Source organism: Rhyacophila brunnea, unplaced genomic scaffold (genome assembly GCF_057557595.1).
Source record: "Rhyacophila brunnea isolate RB1 unplaced genomic scaffold, BYU_Rbru_1.0 scaffold_16, whole genome shotgun sequence".
NCBI lineage: Eukaryota > Metazoa > Arthropoda > Insecta > Trichoptera > Rhyacophilidae > Rhyacophila > Rhyacophila brunnea.
Window position 1 is genome coordinate 28,204,798 of NW_028232816.1, and position 22,844 is coordinate 28,227,641.

At 34.6% G+C, this 22,844-nt stretch overlaps 2 protein-coding genes across 4 annotated transcripts in view; both read right to left on the bottom strand.

Moving 5' to 3' along the window:
- LOC147074588 (beta-hexosaminidase subunit beta-like) overlaps positions 1–1,001 on the bottom strand; it is a 47,494-nt gene extending 46,493 nt beyond the window's left edge. The window contains exon 1 of the mRNA XM_085944078.1: positions 703–1,001. Coding sequence (XP_085800204.1) covers positions 703–891 — 189 coding nt within the window. The 5' untranslated portion in view covers positions 892–1,001. The remainder of the gene's footprint in view (positions 1–702) is intronic.
- Positions 1,002–4,298: 3,297 nt separating this feature from the next.
- LOC147074589 (beta-hexosaminidase subunit beta-like) overlaps positions 4,299–22,844 on the bottom strand; it is a 40,442-nt gene continuing 21,896 nt past the window's right edge. The window contains exons 4-10 of one of the 3 annotated variants that reach the window (XR_015070320.1): positions 20,276–20,484; positions 18,899–19,011; positions 16,746–16,953; positions 9,240–9,456; positions 6,608–6,804; positions 5,138–5,396; positions 4,299–4,407 (exon numbers count right to left, since the gene is read on the bottom strand). Coding sequence is in view for 1 of the 3 variants with exons in the window: in XM_085944079.1 (XP_085800205.1) it covers positions 5,237–5,396; positions 6,608–6,804; positions 9,240–9,456; positions 16,746–16,953; positions 18,899–19,011; positions 20,276–20,484 (1,104 nt within the window). In the remaining 2 variants the exon portion in view is untranslated. Of the gene's footprint in view, positions 5,397–6,607; positions 6,805–9,239; positions 9,457–16,745; positions 16,954–18,898; positions 19,012–20,275; positions 20,485–22,844 lie in introns of all 3 variants that reach the window. The other 2 variants (XR_015070319.1, XM_085944079.1) reach the window with 2 other exon arrangements.

A 22,844-nucleotide genomic window follows, 5' to 3' on the forward strand; every position in this document is an offset into this window, starting at 1 on the left:
CAAAATCATTTTTTACGTCCTTATTTCTCGAAAAATCATCAATGAGATTTTTCTCGACATTTTGGAAAATTAATCTTTCGAGAATCGATATTGGCCTTTTCTGATTATTTCTCGAGATGAGATTTTTCGACCGCAACCTCTACACACGGCATTCAATAATTTTTGATTTAATTCTTATTTTTTCACCTAGAATCTACGTTTATACTAGACGCCTGTTTCCATGGACTTACCGAGAAATTCTACAATTTTGTGATAAACGAGGTTTCTATAATTTTAATTATTGATTGTAAAAAAAAATGTTAAAAACTGTAAACTTTAAAATTAAAAAAAATGTGCTGTTTTATTAGCTGATAAACCGTTTATTGCGATACACATAAGCGGAATAAATCGTGTCCGGAAATTTATACGTATGCAGTCGTATCACAGTTTACCGTGAGCTGTTGTGCCGGAAATCCTAGATCAAATTCGTGTCAAAATAAAACACTTAACAAATAAGTAATAAAAACCACCGAAATACAAGAGGAAGACAAGAAAATATGTAGGTACCTATGTACATATATACGATATGAATAATTGTTAGATCCTATGTTGTTTCGTTAAAAATAATATTTTATCATTTATGTATTATTTCGTTAAATGTCTAATATTGTTTTTATATTTATACGTAACGTATCAGCCGTAAACAATACTGAAATCACTCACCTCAAAATCAAATTGCTTGGGGTCAACAGTCAGCTGTTCGTCATATTTAATTTCAATCCGCGGTTTTGGCCACACTTCTCCTTTGGTCGGTGGATACCTCGATCCAGGATGTTCAATATAGCACACACAGGACTCAATAAAAACGGCAAAAATCACGAACACACTCAAAAAACTAAAAAGGGACTTCATGTTAATTTGTAATAACTAATATTCTATTTTAGATTTAAATCTGCATGCTCTGTTGTGTTTTAATTTTAACGTATCACACTGCCGTAGCAGACCACTGCCAACTAATAATTATTAATAATTTTAAATTATCAGCACAGCACGTATATTGTAATATTAAATATTATCTATCGTTTGAATCACTTCTTGTTTATATTATCCTGTGATCCGAAACGAGAACATCTTCACTTAAATTAAATCAAATATAAAAAAATTTGCCGGCCGTAAAATATGTTATCTATACTTATGATTTATTATTATTTTATAATATATTAGTGTGAATATAAATTTTTAAATAGATGACGGTATTGTGATAATTTGTCAATTTATTTCGTGGACTGCAAACACGCGACGCGTAGCTTTTTACCGTCGACAGAATTTAAATATTATTAAACCTATCAACCGATCAGCATTGGTTTTACTGAGTAAGTGGCATTATATTATGTGCAGTGTAGTTTAACTCTACGTTGGTATAAAATATGTAACAGTGCACTGATGGCGAACCTTTTAATGCCAATGTGCACTAAAAACTAGAAGAATATTGAACGTACATAATTTTGAAAACACTTCTGAGAAAATATTATATTATAACCAATAGAAAAAATCTTTTTGACAAAGGTAAGACAAGAATCGAAGCTGAATACCTCGGGTATCGCGCCCACGCACATATTCCACTATGCTAAATGAGTCTTACTTAAGGGGGGACATGCTCAGCGTAGGTCAAAATGGAGCTTTTATTGCATTTTCAAAGCACAATCTTGGACATTCCTTAAACGTTGTAGATAATCTTTTTATATAATTTGAAGCCTTATTATCCTTTATATTTATTTTAAACATTTGATGACTGCGTAAAGTATTTTTATTGCATAAAATAATATTCTTTTAAACCTCTCGCTCTAATGTTTTAGAATATAGTCATATTTCAGTACATAAATGTGCAGTGGTATTAAGATTTTTTACATTTATTAATTTTTAAACGCATTTATAAAACCATCAGTATAATTTATGCTGACATTATTATAGTGAAATATTTACGATAAAAAATTATATTGATAATCTCTGTGATCCCAAATTTGACAAGAATTAGGCATTTTATTATTCAAAAAATGGGCAAGGTTAACACATTTGAAGATAATTCTAAAGATACTGGTTATAAGCTATGTCTTTTACCATTCAAATGTGATAAACATCCTACGAATAATGATTGCTTTATAATAATTATTGACCTAAGAATAAGGTAGTGTTTTTTTGAAATACGCCATTTCTTTTGGCATTCCCCGGTAGTTATGCTACAACATACGGTCGTAGCCATAAATTGACAAACTAAAACTGAAGTAGGGAGTAAGAACATGTTAACGCACGTGTTTGAACATGTACATAACCGAAAAAAAATCTTTTTTTTTAAACGGTACATGTTCAAATACGCGCGTTATCATGATGTCGTCAAATGTTTAAAATAAATATAAAGGATAATAAGGCTTCAAAATTATATAAATAGATTATCTACAACGTTTAAGGAAAGGCTTTGAAAATACAATAAAAGCTCCATTTTGACCTACGCTGAGCATGTCCGCCCTTAACTTTGACAAATTTTAACTATTGGCCGTTTAATACTCACTGAAGCGCTTTCCAAATTGAGCTACTATTAAATTTGGCGATCGGCTAAATGGGACGCCAAAATGTCCCGTTTTCAAAAAGAAAGAAACTTGTGACCAAGATACAGAAATATTTGATGAGTATTCACTTTTTTCTAAATACTTACATTACACCGCAAAAAGAATCTGAATGAAAAACTGGGAATGTTTTAACCGAAAGTCGTTGGGTGGAGTTATTCAAACACTTTCGCGCCAATAATTTGGTATAATTATTGAATATATTTTATGCTTTCCCGGCACTAATGCACCAGCAGAAAGGGTCCTCTCTCTTATGAATAAGTTGTAGACGAGTGAAAAAACACAGCAATGTTATTTATAAAAGTAAATACGAAAAAATCCTGCTAAGAATTTCATTCATTTTTTAAATCAACACCAAGATATAGGTAGGTATTTACTAAATTTGTTCTTCGGAAAAATATAACATCAGATAAATTTTCATATATTCATACCTGTGTGTAATTTTCATCAATAAATAAAATAATATATTGTATACTATTAAAAAATATGTAGGAACCAGGGACCTCAGAAATAATGGGAACTGAAATACCCAACGGGTAAGGCGATAGCAGGTAACCGTCTCGAGTAAGGAAGAATCCGTGTTAAACTTACACAGATGTCAAGAATACGTTGTACGTCTAATACTGAAAACTGCTCTCGGTTTATGCATTTACGCTCATTTAATGTTGGTGTATTACATACACTATTGCACGTGAGTAATGTGTGCTTCATTTTCGTAGGACACTCACACATTCAAAAACCCTGCTTCAACGTGAGGCGTATTGAATATAGCCAATCGGTATTCTATTTATTATCTGTTCTGTGGTAGGAACCTTAGACAATAGATGTAGGAACTCAAGCGTTGTATGCGTCTACTCAAACATACTTACCGATAATCAAATAAATAAATAAAATAGATAACCTAATATGACATGAAAAACATTATTATCTTGTCAATTGTATTGTATGAAAGTGTCATCATCATCATCAGGGGCGCGACAACCCAGTGTGGGTCCTGGCCTCCTCCAACAGCTCCCTCCACCTGTCCCTATCCAGTGTGGCCGCTTTCCAATTTGGTACCCCCAGAATACGGCAGTCACTGGCAGCTCCATCCAACCAGCGATCTTTGGCCTGCCTCTTCTTGTACGTCCTATTGGATTGCTGGACATCACTCTCTTTTCCGGTTCACTGTCATTCATACGGTGCACATGACCTAGCTATCGCAGTCTCCCAATCTTAATTGATTGAACTGCGCTACAATCTTCGTACAGCCCGTAGAGCTCATCATTATATCTTCTGAAAGTGTGAGGCGCCTAAAATAGATAAGTACCTCCCTTTTTTAGGTGTCCCAGTTTGGGGGGAAAATAAATGGTCACGTCAGTTATAATAATATTACACCCAGTAGGGTAAAGCCAGTTCCCATTACCATTACTTAACACGAGTAAAATTGCCAGACGTCAAAAATTTATTCCCTGCCATAACTAGATTGGTAGTGATGGGGTGACAAATTGTTTATATATATTTTTTTGTTTATTTATTAAACACCACAACAGGCCGTGAAGCCCAATAATAGTGGTAAAACTCCCAGGCTTGAGGAATTAGATTATGTAAATATATTTTGACCTCACTGGGAATCAAACACAGAACTCCGTGATGGAAGGCCTGCGCCTTGCGCACCACGACAGCCGCCAAATATATCAATAAATAATAATGCATACGAAGTGATTTATGTTTATTTTATTTAAGGATTATATATTTTACTCAGCAATTTTTGACACTACAATCTTATCTTATACAGTAGGAATCAGTGGCGAAGGGTGGAGGTAGACTGTTAAGATCCGCCATAAATAGAGCATAATTAAACTTTGTCAGTCATACGTATTTGTTTTCATTAAAATAAGAATACAATATTCAGACGGTGTTGGTTAGTTTTAAAATTCAAATCCCTGCGAAACCAAGCCATGGTATAAATAGTCAAAAATACTCGTCTATCTATAAAATATCTAAAAGTATGCAATACTTTGGGGTATTTTATAGATAGAATAATTTTTGTTATCTATTATAGTTTGGTTTAGGCAGGGCTTAACAAATTAAAAAAAATGAACAAACAATAATATGTGTAATATGTATTCTTAAACCAAGGAAAACAAATAAGGATTACTGAAAAAGTGTGCAAAATTCTGTCGTATCGCCCAAAATATAATAAAAATTATTATGGTTTGGTTTAGGCAGGCTTTAATTGATTTTTAAAAACTGACTAACACCATCTGTAAATTGTAGCCATAGTTCAATAAAAACAAAAACGTATGACTAACAAAGTTTTATCTGCACTATTTATGGTGGATCTTAACAGCCTACCTCCACCCTTCACTACTGGTAGGTATACAATATTCAGTCTCCATCCCAAACAGTAAAATTCTGTAAAGGAAATCAGTATTGCCCAAGTTAATTCACCGCTGACCTGTCTATCTCAGCAGCAATTTTAAAAAAGCAAAATAAAAAAGCGAAAACTAAATAGTCGAACATTTTAAAATATTATTTTAAAAACCCGGCTGGACAAAAGTTTAAGGTAAATATTTAAAATAACATGTCTATGGAAAATTACGTGTGCCGTATGGTAACACTAGTTAATTTAATAGACAATAATTATATAACTTTTATAAACAGACTCCTGGACCGCTGGGAGGTTGTGCTCGGATGCCTCGTTTATTCATGCGACAGTAGTGTTCTTCAAGGCGGAATCTTGCTACAGTTGCATTGTTCACATTTTCACTAGACCATAATTTTTCTGCAGTGGCGCTGACTCTGGGGAAAATTCTGTAAAGGAATCAAATAAAAATAATTTAAAAAGTATACGCACGCCTTTAGAAGGCTGTACGATATTAAATTTATCTAATTACCTAATTTGTCATACTTCGGTTTAGAGTTGCCTTTATGAATCAGTGGCATAGCTACAAAGAGATTGAGTCCAATCTCTTTGCATAGCTAGAGTCCAATCTCTTTGCATAGCTACCTTATCGCAAGAGTACCTATGTAAAGCATTGGAGCAAAGCCAGATAAGGGGACGTAAATCTCAGTCCGATATTAAAGTTTTAATGAATTTTATGGCTTATAGTACCTACCTATTCTGTTCACGAAAAAATAAGTACATAAAAGCGACGGAGGGTGGAGGTAGGCTGTTGAGATACGATGTAAATATTGTACATTAAACATTGTCAGTCATATTTATTTGTTTTCGTTCAGTACAATACAAATTGAAGATGGTATTGGTTAGTTTTTAAAATTCAATTAAACCCTGCGTAACCAAGCCATAATAGATAATATACAACAAATATTCGTCTATTTAGAATATGTTTTATCTATTATGGTTTGGTTGTGGCAGGGTAACATCAATTTTTTAAAAAATAATCGAAATCATCTGTAATTTGTACTTACTCTTAATTCAATGACAATTAATATGGCTGAGAAAGTGTACTTACAATATTTTTGTTGGATCTCCTCAGCCTACCTCCACCCTTCGCCACTACTACCTAGGTAGGTATATTAAAAATAAATTGATTTTTATAATGGAAGCTAAAAAAAATCGTACTGTGGATCCAGCCGAATGGATCAGTGTGATCAAAAATGATAGAATGGGCAAAAAAGCTCTCAATTTTGATTTTGGACGGTTTGTTTGTAGGAAAACTGAGGATCTGGGCCAAGTATTTCTAACTATTCGGCCACTGTTTAGTATAATTATGTATGCCTAATTACCCTAATTTAACCCGTTATTACAATCAATCAAAGTGCCACACCTCACAAAATTTGACTTAATATCAACAACAAAAAAATCCTCTAACTGCTTCGGCCCGGTTTTTTTTTCACCGACGCTATGTGAGCCATTACATTAAGTAAAATGTGATTTATGAATGACAACAAAATCACTTTGACAAATTCGACGTGTTGCAGTCGGACGAGTTTGTATGTGTGACCGGGTTAAAATTAATCTACTTCTTTCCACTTTTGTTGTTGAATATTGTAGTCCTTACCTGGTGACGATATTATCGTCATCGATAACTTCTCCCCACATGCAAGCCTCTCCGCCAATGACGAGTTTTTTCTGATCTGCGGTGCCAGTAAAATTGTGTGGATCGCAGTCGTAGAACTTCTCCCAGTCTCCACCATTTGAGAGTTGGTCGAGGTACCAACACGAACTCAGAAGAGCTGGGCGACCCTTTTCTGTAATCTATAACATTATGTAATATTAATCGGGTGATTTCGGAAACAGCACATGCGGATTTTAAGCCGGATAGGCCGAATACCTTTTCCCCCGGAACCGGAAGTGAATAAGGGATTAATTGGTAGGTAATTAATAATTATGATTTATTAAATTGTCACGGTGACTTCGTCTTTGAGCATCATAAAGCGGACATTGTCAAAAAACGTGATTTATAATATCTTCATAGTCACTTCAGGATCATTGATTATAGAGAAGCGAGCTAAGGATCATGCAAGAATATACCACATGTAATTAGCGTTGCCAGCCTACAACACAACAGCCTTCGGTTATTGAAGTTATCACGAAGAGACGCTTTACGTGGCTGGGATACGTATTCCGGATTCCACCAAAGAGTGCGGCACTTCGTACCTTTGTGGCACAGCCTCAAGGGTTTCGTCGCCGTGGCCGGCCCTCCCTTACCCTGCACCTGACCTACGTGCTGCAAGTCTGATATGGCGGGAGTCGCAAGAGTTGGCGATGGACCAAGGGAAGTGGCGCCAACTTGTGCTTTCCCTATGCCCCAATGTTGGGTTGTGACAGGGTGGAAGAAGAAGAAGAAGAAGAATTAGCGTTGCCAACTTAGAATTTTTCTTACCAGTTCTAGCATTTTTCAAGAGCTTTCAAAAAATTCATCTAGCTTGTGGCATTTTTATTAGCGTTTTTTGATGCCTTTGACAGCTTTAAATATGCTGAAAATACATAAGGCTAGATATTTAGTTTATTTATTCAGATATTTCATGAGGGTAGGTTGGTACTTGAGAAATAAAAGAACACAATGAAACAATATGAGCATTCTTGGCGTTATAGTGATATAAAAGTAGGTATCAGATATTATAACTTAATGTGTGCCTAGGTATATGGCATCGGATTGATGATTATCGGGGAGCCGGAGTCCTTTCTCAGTGGGTCTATTATATTATACATATCGACCGCTAAAGTGATAAAGTGATAAATATTATCAAACTTACGATAGATTTGTATAAGTGCTACATTTTAATAACACCTCTCTTGCTGCTGTTAAAATATACATAATAATATTACATGCAGTGTTGCCGACTATCGTTGACAGAACATGCCAGACGGTGTACGAAAAACAAGCTATTTGGCAGGAAAAAACACCTCTCTTGCTGCTGTTAAAATATACTACCTACTTATTGGAACAATTACATCCAACTTATTGTAATTGTTACAATAAGTGCTAATACTTTGATACAAACCTACCCTAAGTTTGATAATATTTATCACTTTAGCGGTCGATAAGTATAGAATAGACCCACTACCAAATTATTATTACTTATCATCGGTTGTTAGATTAATTAATTATTTTTTGTCAATTTTGAAATGAGTTTCTTGGAAAATGTGGTGTGATTTTTTTGCACTTTTTTTCGATATTAAAGTTAGAAGTATTGAAATTTTATTTTCACAAAATCTAGTGTTTTTTCCTGCCAAATAGCTTGTTCTTCGTACACCTTCTGGCATGTTTTGTCAACGTCAGTCGGCAATACTGCATGTAATATATTATGTACCATGTATGTTGTACAGTCGTACTTGGTTATTACGAGGAAGATGGGACCGACTGAATTTGCTCGTTATAAGCATTACTCGTTATATCATTATATTATAACATTTGTCGCGCCACGTTCTATTTAATACTTTGGACGCTGAAGACGCACCTGGCGCGTAATGACCAGGCGGCCGATCGGTGTAATTAACGCGCATTTTAAATGTGGTAATTAAAAAATAATTATCTAGTCAGCAGCGAATGAGCATAGAACATTAAAAAAAATCTGAAAACCATCGTACAAATCCACGAAACAAACATGGAATTCATGAACTACAAAATAAGTTGTTTATTGTAATGAAGTGCTGAGCCGCCGGCGCTGGTGGGTACTTACTGACTTCATAAAGCTTGGACTTTTTACATGCAATTTCAACCATATGCGTGGATTCTTTTTCAATGTTATCAGCGAAAACACCAATTAGGTACTTAGATACTTAACTAGTGTCATAAACGTAATCCGATCCCGGCGGCATCGGTCTAGTTAACTGCCCGGTCGGACTTTATTGCTTAATGTCGAAAATGTTTTTAAACGATCGACACATCACCAGTTTTGCTCGAAGTAGCTCGTTATAAAAGTGAATAAATGTATGGAGAAAATCATAAACTATAATGTCAACGAATGTTTCCTCATTACATCCGAGATCTCGCTATATCCGTGATCGTAATAACCAAGGTCTACTGTATTTGCCTTACGTAAGCAGAATAGGAAAAAAAATCCGTAAATAATACCTGGACACGATTTAGCAATATGGTTGCAATATTGGTAAGAGCAGTTCCAGTTACGTTTACGAGAGTAATTTATTCTTCAGATGCTACATGAGTCAATGTGCTGATCACTTACATTTTGCAGTAACTCCTGCTGGTCTCCAGTCCATGCATGCACGACCGTTCCTTCCGGCAAGTTGACTCCGTTTACGAAAACTTCTTGCCACACGATGGACTTTGCCTTCAGACTATCTGTTATGTCCACTATCTTCTGTATGTACACATCTTCTAGGCGTTCGTATGTTTCTATGTTGTTATCCGCCATGTAGACAGTGATATTTGGATTGCTCTCCCTGTAAGAATATTGAATTGAACAAATACATACATAATATGTGATTTAGGTTAGGTTAGGTTAGGTTATGATATCATGACTGAGAATCCTGACCCAGATGATTTGGTTGCCGAACAGCCTTCTAAACTGATTGAGCCCTCTCTTTTTGGCAGTCTACGACACGCAAGACCTGTGAACTCACAAACTAGTGCAACTATCTGAAGCATCCAATGTTTGCTCCAATATTATAATTAGGCATCTCTAAAAGACTTGACTGTGCGATCGACATAAGTGAACAGTAATAATCCTAATAATTATAACCATTAGGTCATGTTCATTTGATAACCACTTATGGATGCGACCGGTCGTAATAACTCGCAGGTAAGCACGCTTAGGTATAGCTGCAACATAGGTGTTCAGCGCAAACTTAAAGTTCGTATGTTGAATTGTAATTTAGCCCAAAAGTTCTTTAGTACCTAAGCTTCCGAAGTGAAAAGGTTGTTATGACATCATATTAAAGACCTCAATTATTACTTGCAGAACATATAAAATACGGCAGCGTTTTTTGAACTATACAACAGTTGTTGATCAAATTGCTGACCACCTAGATGAGTAAACTTGAATCAAAGTTTTGTTAAATGTATAAAGAAGCATTTAGGGATATACGGGACAAAGCACACTGAGAGTGGCCATACGACGCGCGCGTAAAAAGCAAGTGCCGTTTAGGCCCCTGCGACGTGCGACGGTTTCTTGTAGTGTGCTCCGCCACTACATGTTAGATTATCATACAAGCTATATTAATATGGTCATACTATTACTGAAGCGCACATAATTATGGTCTAGCACAGGGGTCGGCAGAAGCGGCTCTTCAGACATAAACTCCAATTTCACCTCATCTCAAGCAGCCTTATAACTTATGAGTTTATAAGATAGAGCCGCCAAACAAACTTAGACTCGTACCGCATACTCTCTACCACTCTTTTCTTCTTATTGTGCCATCCCCTAGCGCAGGTCGGCCACCATCAAGGCGATCTTATATTTGTCGTCTGCTACACGGAACAGTTCGGTGGAGCTGCACTCGTACCAATGCGGCGCCGTCCTCTGCTACGCTTCCCATTGATCTTTCCTTGAATGACAAGTTGGGGAATGCTGTATTTTTGCCACTCTTTACCTACTCATATTCTTTACCTGCGTTAAGGAGAAGAATTGACAATGACATTCTTACGTTCCACTGCGTAATACATCAAGAAGCGCTTTGCGCCCAAACATTTCCCGAAGAAATTGTTACGGTAATGAACTTCTTTATCAAAATAACTAACAGCATCTCGGCCAAACCACCTTATCATTGGCAATCTACATATATATGCGAACTCTCTGTTCTGGCAGAATACACTAACTGGAGAATACTAGTTTTGAGTAATTTGACTTTGAAGTTGTCTAAATGTTTGAAATGGTCTATCATGTGAGTTTATTAAGTAATCGTAAAAAGGATGACTTTAAAATAAAGACTGTTTATTTATTAAGAAGGTTTCCAGGCGGTAAAGTTTGAAATAAGGAACATTTTGGTATAACTAACTCAATATCTCATTTTTTCGAATTAGTGTCTTCTGCCAGAACAGTCACGAAACATTCTCATCTATGAACCAAATAAAAAATAAACTTAGAAGCAGAATAACATACGAAAATTTACAATCATGTATTCAATTAAAAATAAGTAGCTATTTCCTTATCAAAAGCGATGCATGGACGCCGTTCTAATTATTTTTTTTATTAAAAAATCTTGAACTTTCCCCCCCCTAAAAATCCATATCTATATACATTATGTATATTGGCTCCCTGGTACCTTTGTCATTCTGTTTCCTTGACAATTTGGCTCTTCTCACTTGACAAACTGCCGACCCCTGGTCTAGCATGATGCTGTATGCAAGACCTAGCAGAATAGTTGGCAATCGCCCATTGTTGCTAGCCTGTTTGTTATAATTTAACATTAAAATTTTATTAAAAAATATTTTTTTTTATTACGCAATCAATTATACGATTACAGCGGTGCCGTTAAGCGAATATTACTTATCAACAGAAACCATTTATTTTGAGATAATACCTACTCTTTCAAAGTTTATAGGTGTATGAAAATAATGTTTTTTTTATATGCATTGCTTGGTCTTTGATTTAGTGAGTTTGTCTCGTTTACGTACACGGTATATTTCTCCGTGTCCGGAAATTTGTACATATGCAGTTCTCCGTATCACACTTCACGGTGAAATGTTGTATCGGAAATATAAATGGTCCTACATTAAAGACCGTCCAACCTCTTTGGGTCGTATCAGTGGCGAAGGGTGACTTTTGGAAAGAGGTAGGCTGTGGAGATCTGATAAAAAGAACACACTTGTCAGGTATACTTACGAGAAATAAGATGATAATACGATATTATTACTAATGAATAGAATAATGACAAGGACACACTAATAATTTAATGAAACTTCAAAAACTCACTGACGACATAAAATTAAGCGATCAGTTTAAATTACGTATTCTTTCAAAACATTTATACACATCAAAAATCATTAGATAATTTAAAAACAGTCTATATTTATTAATATTCGATTGAACACCATAGAAATCATTTTTTTTTCGGTTTTAGGCTCTGTGATCGGAGCTTTTTAGTTCATACAATTCGATAGACTGGGCGGGGCTACGTGAGGTAAAGTCCATATGAAAAAAGTTGAGAATTATATGAAACATAATCCGACCTTTATTTACGTCAAGACAGGTGGCGCGCTGTGGTATATTTTTAAAACCTTTGCAGATTGTCTGATAAGATATCTGTGTAATACATTCCTACACATACGGCATCTCTCGTTGGCAAAATAAATTATTTCATAGAATATAATCAAGTGGTTATATAAATAAGTCAATATCCAATAAAAAATATTTTTCTTTAGAAGGTAGGCTTCAAATAATCGCCTAGTATGGAGTCTTCGCCACTGGGTCGTATAGTACTGAGATAAAATTCATATCTAAATAAAACACGTTTTTTGACAGCTTACACTTTACAGGAAGCCAGCGGCAAACAAATTTTGAAAATAGCTGATATACTAGATTACTTGAAAGCAAAAAATCTAGCTCTATAAGTCGCCGGAATTCCATTGTAAAATTCAGTAGTCCGTTGTACAAGTATACATCGCAGATGAGACGGGTTTCTTTTGGAAACTTCTCCTTCGTTAAACGTACGTTCATCGCGAAGAAAGTACCTAATGTACCAGGGAGGAAATTGCCCAAAGCGCATCACAATTATGCCGTGCTCCAATGCAACCGGGACACAGAAACTGAAGCTATTGGTCATAGGGAAAGCCAGGAATCCAGCGCTCGAAATGGAAAAGTTAACGAACCGGAGCAATTGACAATTTTCTGAAGATATTAACATGCTCGTAGTTATCAAATTATATATAAATTAATTAGAGTACTATATAAAAAAAAGTGTTAGATTTTTTTGGTTTATTATGACTTATCTAGCTCAGACGGAGCGATAATTTTACCGATTTCACGAACTGGAACGGCGTTCCGGTGCGCTCCGGTCCATTTCGAGCCCTGCAGGAATCCTAAGCCATTCAAGAATATCTGCCTCAATGGACAACTGGTTGTGTCAAGTGATTTACTGTTTAATATTTAGTTTATAAATATGTAGAATTTAGTAAATACTTGATTTTTATTATAAATAAAACCGTAATTTACTAGTACAAATTTCTCAAACAAACTATTTTTACGAAATACCTGTTTTAATGTTTACTATATTTTGTATGTATGTGCTATAATCTGCCGCTTTCACTAATTGGATGCTTGTCTGGTTTTTGGGGTGGCGGATTACTGAGAGAGTACTGTATTTGTTAGGTTAGGTTTTCATTTTGCCAAACTCGGCTATGAAAGTGCTCCACGAACAACGCGTAATTTCGCGTAATCACGGTGCTATAGAGATGACCGTATAATATACGGTCATCTTTTTCCGATAAGAAAGCTCCAGTGCTTCAGTGAAATGTAATACGTACAATTTACATGTAGCTATATTTTTCAGATTTTATTAGAAAACCACCCTTTCTGTTGTGACTTTTACCTGAACGGTGACGATAAGCTGTGGACATAGTCTACCGTATTTATCATAAATATTCAATAAATTGTTGCAGATCATATTATCGTCGCTGTAGGATTGGTTTATCGAATAGACCAAATTTCAAATGTTCAGGAGACGAAAAACAAATTTCATTATCCTATATAAGATAAAGATAATGGAACGGCTCTCGACGATATGTCTGAGAAGCATTCTGCAGTTTTTTGGACATATTGTCAGGCGCGGACCGGACAACCTGGAGAGACTGGTAGTTTTGGGTAGCCTCCAGGGAAGGCGAAGCAGAGGAAGAGCGTCTGCGCGATGGAGCGACCAAGTGAAAGAGCTGACGGGGGGCACCATCCATTCTGCCCTGAGAGAAGCGGAAGATCGAGAAGGATGGAAAGTCTTGGTCGCTCAAAGGATGGCGAAATTTAAATGTGGTAACGATCCTAGGCCATGAGTGCACGACCAAGAAGAAGATATTTAAATACATGGAGGTATTTAAATTGTTGTTTTTACAGCATATGAATGCTGTTTTCATTACAAAGCAATTCAAAGAAAAAGATGGTTCTGATCCATTTAGATAGGTACGAAAATCATTCTGCATTAAAAAGGTCGATTTCGACAAAACCGGATATTCGACAAACCAATCTATAGTGACGTTATTTAGGTATAAGATAGATTTTTCGAAAAATCGAATTTGAATGAAACTTCTAAAACCGTATAATATGGTGTACAGTCGACCCTAATGCACCGAGCAAGGAAATAACCCTCACGTATAACGATAATAGATTAATCACTCATTATTTTTATGGTTAAACTATATTAGTCGTTTATTCGATGAGTAAAAAATTGACCCGTGATTGTTTCCGAGTACTTAGCCGGATCGCACATCTAAATTCGTCTAACGTCTCAATTGGAACACGTCGAATATGTCGATATGATTTTATTGGTATTCACAAAACACATGTAACCTAATATAACTACGTACACTGCTCGAATGCGACATTTTAGTTTGAAAAAAAAACAGCTGATGTCGCAAGCAAAAATATCGCACAGGTACACGTGCAGAAGTGGGTTTTTTATATATTCGTTTCGGCATGCCGCGTGACGTCAGAATCCCGGCATGGCCTCGCCTATGCGCGCGGAAGACAGTTAAAATTTTTCTCCCAATTTTGATTTATGGCTTCCCAGACGAGACGATTTTCAATGACATAATTTTTTCTTCTGTCGAAAGAAACAATTTGAAGTGATATGAAAAATCATATTTTATTTTTTACTTAGATCGCAGTACTTAGCAGAACTAACCTGCCATTGGCGATGCCAATTGGGAAGGCAATAACTCTGTTCAACCAAATCGCTTCGGATGTTGATATATTCCACCTACGTGAGGATGAGTATAGGTAGACGTTGTTATATAAATTCTTAAAATAGGGTCTGCTTAGCTCATTCAGTGTACTTCCTTGTAAGTACTTATCTAATTTATATTTTTTTTTGTATTTACACATTTCTACTGTTTAATAACTATTAATATTGATCTTTTTTATACTATTTCTTTGTTTCTAAATATCATGTTGCGAACGTCTTAAATTAATAATTTGCAATATTCACTATAATATGTAAAAAAATAATGTATATACTGTTTAAATCCTCAGTACCTTAATTAATAATAATTTAAATGTATCGTCACAGGTCAAATAAATACCGTACAGTTTTTTAATTTATAAAATCTTTAGCAGTTAGAATACCCATCTAAAAATGCATAAAACAAAAATAGTTTTTTCTTATCAGAGTGAAATGACATGTTTTACTTTCTTTATCACTATCGAAGTGCTGTGCTGTTATAAAGTATAATAACAGTCAATACATGAGTACATAATATAATCATTTTCCATGACATAGGTAATTATTAGCACCTGTGTATTTTCAAATCAGGAGACGTGCTTAGAATAAAAAAAAATACGCCTGGTTTCAATTCAATTGACACCTAAAAACCAGTAAACAATACAAACGAATATTTTACTATACAGTGTTACTTGTGTAAAACTGTTATTAAAATATTATATCGTATAACACGGATGGTGAACCTATGGCACGCGAGACGATTTTACATGGCACGCGAATGTTTCATTTTGAAAAGAAAAGAAATTACTATTTTATTTATTACCTATACCTATTTAAAAGATGTTTTTTTATAAAAAGTTTTATAAATAAATATATAAGTACATACTTAAGTACTTACTTATATTATATAGATAATATTTAAAAATAATGACGACATAGCAATGCGTATTTTCTTCGGTTTTTCATATCATGTTTACCAATCGATACGCAAACGGAAACGACGAAATTCATGCATAAATGACAAATCGTATTGTACAAAAAATAGAAGACAAATCCTTTTCAAGATAATCATTACGTTTAATGTAAATATACAATTAATTTCATAGGTCGGTCCTTAGGATCGGGCAATTAAAAATAAAAATATTCAATCAACAAACCTTATGAAAGTAATTATCGGCAGTCATTCAAATATAATTAAGTACTGCTTGTTATTTTGACTCAAACATTATCTCTATAAATGAAAAACCGTTCAGTTATGGAGAATATAATATGAAAGAAGAGTGGTTCAAATATTTTCACGATCGCTTTGAGAAGTTTGAAAACAAGACAAAATATTCAAAGAATAAAAGATATGCCTTCGGCCAGAAATACGGTGAAAGATAGAATCTCAAGAACTCAATTGTAATTTTGAAAACTTTTAAATACTTTTTTTTTCGCCATGAAAAACTTCTTGGCAGGTCAGACAGTCGAAAAATATTATTTGGGAAATTTCGGCACGCGTTCGTAAAAAGGTTCGCCATCCCTGTCATATAAGATGAACACATAGAACGTTTCGATAGTGATTAAATAGGTGAATGTTCTCAACGTATGTGAGACACTGGTTTTTAAGATTAATATACATACTATCTAAATGTGGGATCCGATTATAGATAATGAGGTACTAAACATTCTTATCCCATCTATGTTCCACATCTTAGAGTTAATTTCGTTGTTATGCAGGGCTGGGAATGGGACCGGAATCTATTACACTAATTATTGAGTTTATGATGTAATTTCAGTAATCACCATTCTCAATAATGAGATAAGGATGTGAAGAGTGTGGACTACTTCACTTATAAATCCATCAATAAATAATTCTTAATTACCAGCAGTCAAATGGAACTTCGTCACCTCCAAGGTGGATGTACGGTTCTGGGAAGACTTCCACCACCTCTTTGAACAGGTCTCTTATGAATGTATACGCGTATTCGTTGGTGGGGTCAATGGGACCAAGATCCCCATTTGGTTTACCATCTTTACCGTAGCATTTCGTCAATAGTTCTGGATACGCCACTCCCCAGGATCTCGTGTGACCTACATACAAACAAATTTAGTTTATTTTTAGATTTTTTAATATACTCCGTAGGTAGGTATATTGTTTTCTCTGCGCAGAAGTACCTTTTTAAACTCCAGCATGGCCCTCACATCCTGAAGCGGGCCCTCAGGCTAGGTTTTTTAGCGGCCCCCCCTACCTATCGTTATGGTTAAAGGCAGTGTGGCACTCACGGTGGTGTTTTGTAAATGGTGTTTAAGTTTAAAAAATATAAGAGTATTTAGTGTATTATTAGCGATTTTTGGATTTTCTCATCTTATCTTGAATTGTGGAGTTGTCGAGCATCAACGCACAATAATCAAAAATTATACCGCACCGTCACGTAATTATTTGAACAATTTATTACTCAAGAAGTAAAGTAGCGTTAAGTAAAAAGTAGTTTTTTTTACTATTAGAGCAAATTTGTGATGTATGTTTATCTCAGTTATCTGGTCTACCCGCCACGCCGGGCCCCCAGGCTAGAGCCCTGTCAGCCCCCCCCCCCCCTTGTGGGGGCCATGCACTCCAGTATTCACCAAGCTTTAAATAGTAAATTCCTTTCTAATCATTGCAATTTTTGAGTAGCTAGGTTTAATATTCGTATTATTGCGTCAGAATTTTACGGTAATAATATGATTGTGTTAATATATTATATTCAGCGCTCAAAATGAACCGGAGAGATCGGTGCGCTCTACCGAGAGACTACCGCTCCGTCTCGTGTAAAAATTGAAAACAACGTTCCATGTATTTATTTAAGATGTTTAAAACAAAACTTGTTGGATGCATGGTAAAAAATACAACTATTTATGTGATGTCATAAACCCATATTTTTACAATGCAAGGTAATTCTGTGTTGTTTTGATATAAGTAACAAGTTTTTAGTCGAAATCAATTTTTATTCAATCTGGAATAGACTTATTTTTTTTTTAATTTGGGTTTCCTCATAAAAAAATGCCATCCTGCTAAGATTAATATACGATGTGCCTACTGCTTATGGGCGATAGATAAAAAGAATATAAGAGAGTAATTCAATTTTTGACAGTATAATTCGTAGAAATTAGGTATTCGTTGGTAGTGCTGATAAACGTTGCCGGTTTAATTATTGAGTAGTTGTGGGTGTTAGGACGTGTTATAAAACTATTTTATTGTACGTTGTCTCTCCGAGATAGGTTTGTATAAATAAAAACGAGTGCACTTTAAAATGGTCGTACACTCAGCGCTCGAAATGGAAAATTGTACGAACCGAAGCGCTTGATAATTTTACGAAAATATTAACATACCTAGTTATTTAATTTTATATGTATTTTATGAAAATATAGTGAGTTAGATTTTTTGTTATATCGCCTATCTAGAGCAGATAATGAAATAATTTGTTCCACGAGACGGAGCGATAGTTTTGGGAATTTCATGAATTCGGCGCTCCAGTGCGCTCCGGTCCATTTCCAACCCTGCGTTTTATTGTTGCTGAACAATTATTGCTCAAGTTCGTAAAGTTGGCTGGATGCAATTTAATTTTAAGACAGTTTTGCTCATGTAAGAAGTAGGGATTGTAATACCGATATTTCGGTATTTCCTTTTGAATTGCGGTATTCGTGAAATATATGGAAAAAACAGAAGTATCTACCAATATTAATATTTTATATCACGTGCCATTGCTGGTCTCCAATGGCGTTGGGGGGGTAACGGAAGTAAACCAGACATCGCGTAACCCGACGAAAAAATGCATTCATGTTAAACCTTCCATGTTAATTAATACATTTTGTTTCCACTTTCAATACCGAATATATCGGTATCCTCTGATTTAAAAGACCGGTATTTCGGTATGGAAAAATACTGGGATACCAGTTTTGAAATACCGGTATTCCTAGTAAGAAGTAATTTGTATACCTACATTGTGATTTTTAATTAATTCTTGAAATGTTTATTTTTAATAATTATTAGTCTTACCGGGTGTATCAAATTCTGGCAAAACTCTTATTCCACGAACGCGTGCATATTCAATTATCTCGGTAATCTCGCTTAGCGTGTAGACAAGATGTGGAGCGTATGCACCCTTTTCACTGAAAAAACACATAGATATTATAAATATGTGACTAGCTGAAGAAGCTAATTTATAAAAAACACGAAAGTGCAAGAAAAAAAAACAAAAAAAAAAAAAACTAAAACTAAAAGTAAACCATTGCCTTATAAGTAATATAAGATTCAGTGTGTCACACAAAAATGTATAAATTGATAAAGGTGAGATCAAAGTCAAATGACACGTGTTTTTTTTAATGAAAGAACGAAGGTTACATGTAAATTGTACGTAAAACATTTCACCGTGGCACAGTTCGCCGTGAGCTTTCTTATGGGAAAGAGATAACAGTATACTATACGGTCTCCAATTTTATTAGATTCAATATGAACATTAATTCAATTTTCATAGTTGATTTTGGCAAAATTCATGAATTCAAGAATGAAAACCTAACCTAACCTAACAAATAATCCAGTATATCGGCTATTTTCAAAATTTGTTTGCTGCTGGCTTCCTGTAAAGTGTAAACCGACAAGAACCGTATTTTATTTAGACATGAATATTATGTCAATACTATACGACCCAAAGAGGTTGGATGGTCTTTAATATACGGCCATATATTTCCGAGACTTACAACATTTATTTTTATGGAGAAATGTGATACGGCGAACTGCATAATGTATAAGTTTCCGGACCCGAAATGTAATATGGGCAATTACTGTTTGGTGTCGAAATTTCTGATGGAGATCTAGTGCAATGTTTCTTAACCTTTTTACATCCGCGGACCACAAAAAAATCAAAAAATGTTTAGCGGACCATCAACATTGTAATAAAGTAATAAATATTTATATTTGTGTTGCTAAATTTCAAAATCAGCCAAGTCCATAATAGATGAATAGGAGAAAAACAGCTTTTTGTTTTCTCAAATACACAGTCACAAGGGTGAAAGTTTATATTATTTCGAGTATAGAATACTTAAAATTAATAAATTCCACATTTTGATAATGCAGAAATGTTAGAAAGCAATTCTTGCAATCAAATTCAAGCAATCTTCAGCAATTCACAAAAAAGTCAAAAATACCTAAAGGTGGACTTGCCTGATTTTAAAATGTAGCGACACATTTACACTATTTTTGTAACAATTGTCGATATATAATCCAACCCCACTTCAAATGTTCAGTTTCTAGGTAACTATTTTTGAACTGCAGAAAAATTTTGCGGCTCACACAAAAATCTTCGCGGACCACCGGTTGAGAAACTATGATCTAGTGTGTTCTGTGATACATAATATATTATAACCTCAATCTCACCTTAGCGATGGGAACACCTTGCTTTCATATGGGAAACTCTGATCATCGACGATGTGCCAGTGGAAAACATTCAGTTTGTTAATGGCCAAGCCGTCAATGACGTCGCGAATACTCGACAGGGATATAAAATGGCGCGACGTGTCAAGGAGTAGACCACGATGAGTGAATCGAGGCTCGTCTTGAATGGACGTAGCGTTTAGCACCAACTCCTATAACACAAAAAAAATCGTGAAGGTTAGTTTAGGTGAGGTTAACATTTAAATAACAATATAATTAACAATTCTTATTCAGTATTCAGAATCTATCTTTCCATTTTTGAAACGAGTGAGGAAGGAAATAAGCCTTACAATAATTCTAATGGATTTAAGTTTTGTACTATTATTTGAGTCGTTTTTTGCGACCCGGGTTTCGCCTTTCGGCATCTTCAGGCGCTGTGTATACTCGCCAAAAGGCAAACACACACTGACAACGAACACTATTATTAACTCTAACTTATATAATAAATCAATACTTACAATAAATTAGGTAAAAACCTATCACCTACCTATTAAGTCAAGGATCCAATACCTTATCATTATCAATAATATTAATAAAATAATACACTCGATACGCGCATAATAAATCGTCAAACCTAATAGATCATTAGTAATTATAAACAATAATAATTACAAGATAAAAAGAACTTTTTATATACAATCTTTTTAAATTTTCTGTTGAATCATATAAACTTGACTTGATTAGCTTAAACGCCTTAAACGATCAAAAAATTTTATACTTTATAGAAATACTGAATAATGTAATAATAATACCTAATTATTTTTTTTTTAAACGGTACTTTTCGGTAATTTTACTCCCTACTTCAATTATGATTTGTCAATTTATGGCTACGGCCGTATGTTGTAGCTTAACCACTGGGGAATGCCAAAAGAAATGGCGTGTTTCAAAAAACACTACCTTATTCTTAGGTCAATAATTATTATAAAGCAATCATTATTCGTAGAATGTTTATCACAATTTAATGGTCAAAGACATAGCTAATAATTAGTATCTTTAGAATTATCTTCAAATGTGTTAATCTTGCCCATTTTTTGAATAATAAAATGCCTAATTCTTGTCAAATTTGGGATCACAGAGATTATCAATATAATTTTTTATCGTAAATATTTCACTATAATAATGTCGACATAAATTATACCTACTAATGGTTTTATAAATGCGTTTAAAAATTAATAAATGTAAAAAATCTTAACACCACTGCACATTTATGTACTGAAATATGACTATATTCTAAAACATTAGAGCGAGAGGTTTAAAAGAATGGTATTCTATGTAATAAAAATACTTTATGCAGTCATCAAATGTTTAAAATAAATATAAAGGATAATAAGGCTTCAAAATTATATAAATAGATTATCTACAACGTTTAAGGAATGCAATAAAAGCTCCATTTTGACCTACGCTGAGCATGCCCCCCTTAAAGATGGCTAAAAGTATTAAAAAAATGCATTGGCATCGTGTTCTGATATATTCTAAAAGTTTCAAATGTCTAGCTAGTCGGGAAGTTAGTTAAAAATCGATTGCAAGATTTGTATCGGACAAACAACCACCGGACAAATAAGAATACGAGCTAAGAAAAACGATGTAAAAATACAAAACTCAAGAGGTGTAAAATCGTCCATTCTGGGAACAATGTAAATTAATGGAGTTAACTAATGAATGAGATATACCATATACCTATCTATGATATCACTAATATCAGTCTTTACAAGTTATTAGTTCAACCCAGTGCTCGAAATAGAAAATCTTACGAACCGGAGCGCTGAATAATCATTCTAAAATATGAAAGTGGGTTAAATATTTTTCGGATATTATAAGGGCGATATGCCTAGTAATCAGGGTTTCATTTATACTTGAAGGAGCCCTCAGCTAATACACATTACCCCCCCCCCCCTCAGCAATACAACATTAAAATATAGTTTTTTTTTTTAAAAGTACCTACTCATTTTTTGCAAAATCACTTTATCAATTTTCTTAGAATTGGGCTCTTATCTTCAACATTCTAGAAGGTCGTATATTTGTGTATTCCTTCGCTGCAAGGTTCTTTTGTGATTTCACATTATTTTTCGGGTTCTGTAGACCTACTAATTTTGGGTCCCGGACCTGTAACCCTTTTTGTAAATTCAGCCCTGCTTGTAAGGGTAAATAATTACAAATTTGGAGCACATCTGAAATCCGAACAGCCTATATTATATTATAGACCTTGTAGGACTAATTGTTAATAAATAACATAACATATTCTCACGAATCAGTTCTTACAACTTTAAAAACTATATACCTACATGCAATATTATCTCAATAACACGAAACGGAACGCAATTTTCAAAGAATCCACGAGCCGGAACGGTACCTTTTAGAATTTCACGAACAGGAACGGCGCTCCGGTGCGTTCCGGTCTATTTCGAGCCCTGGTTCAACCATTATTATTCAATAATATTCTTAATGATATGTACCTACTTTTTATTAATACTCATTACAATAATTATTATCGTCATAACGTGGCAATAGCGAA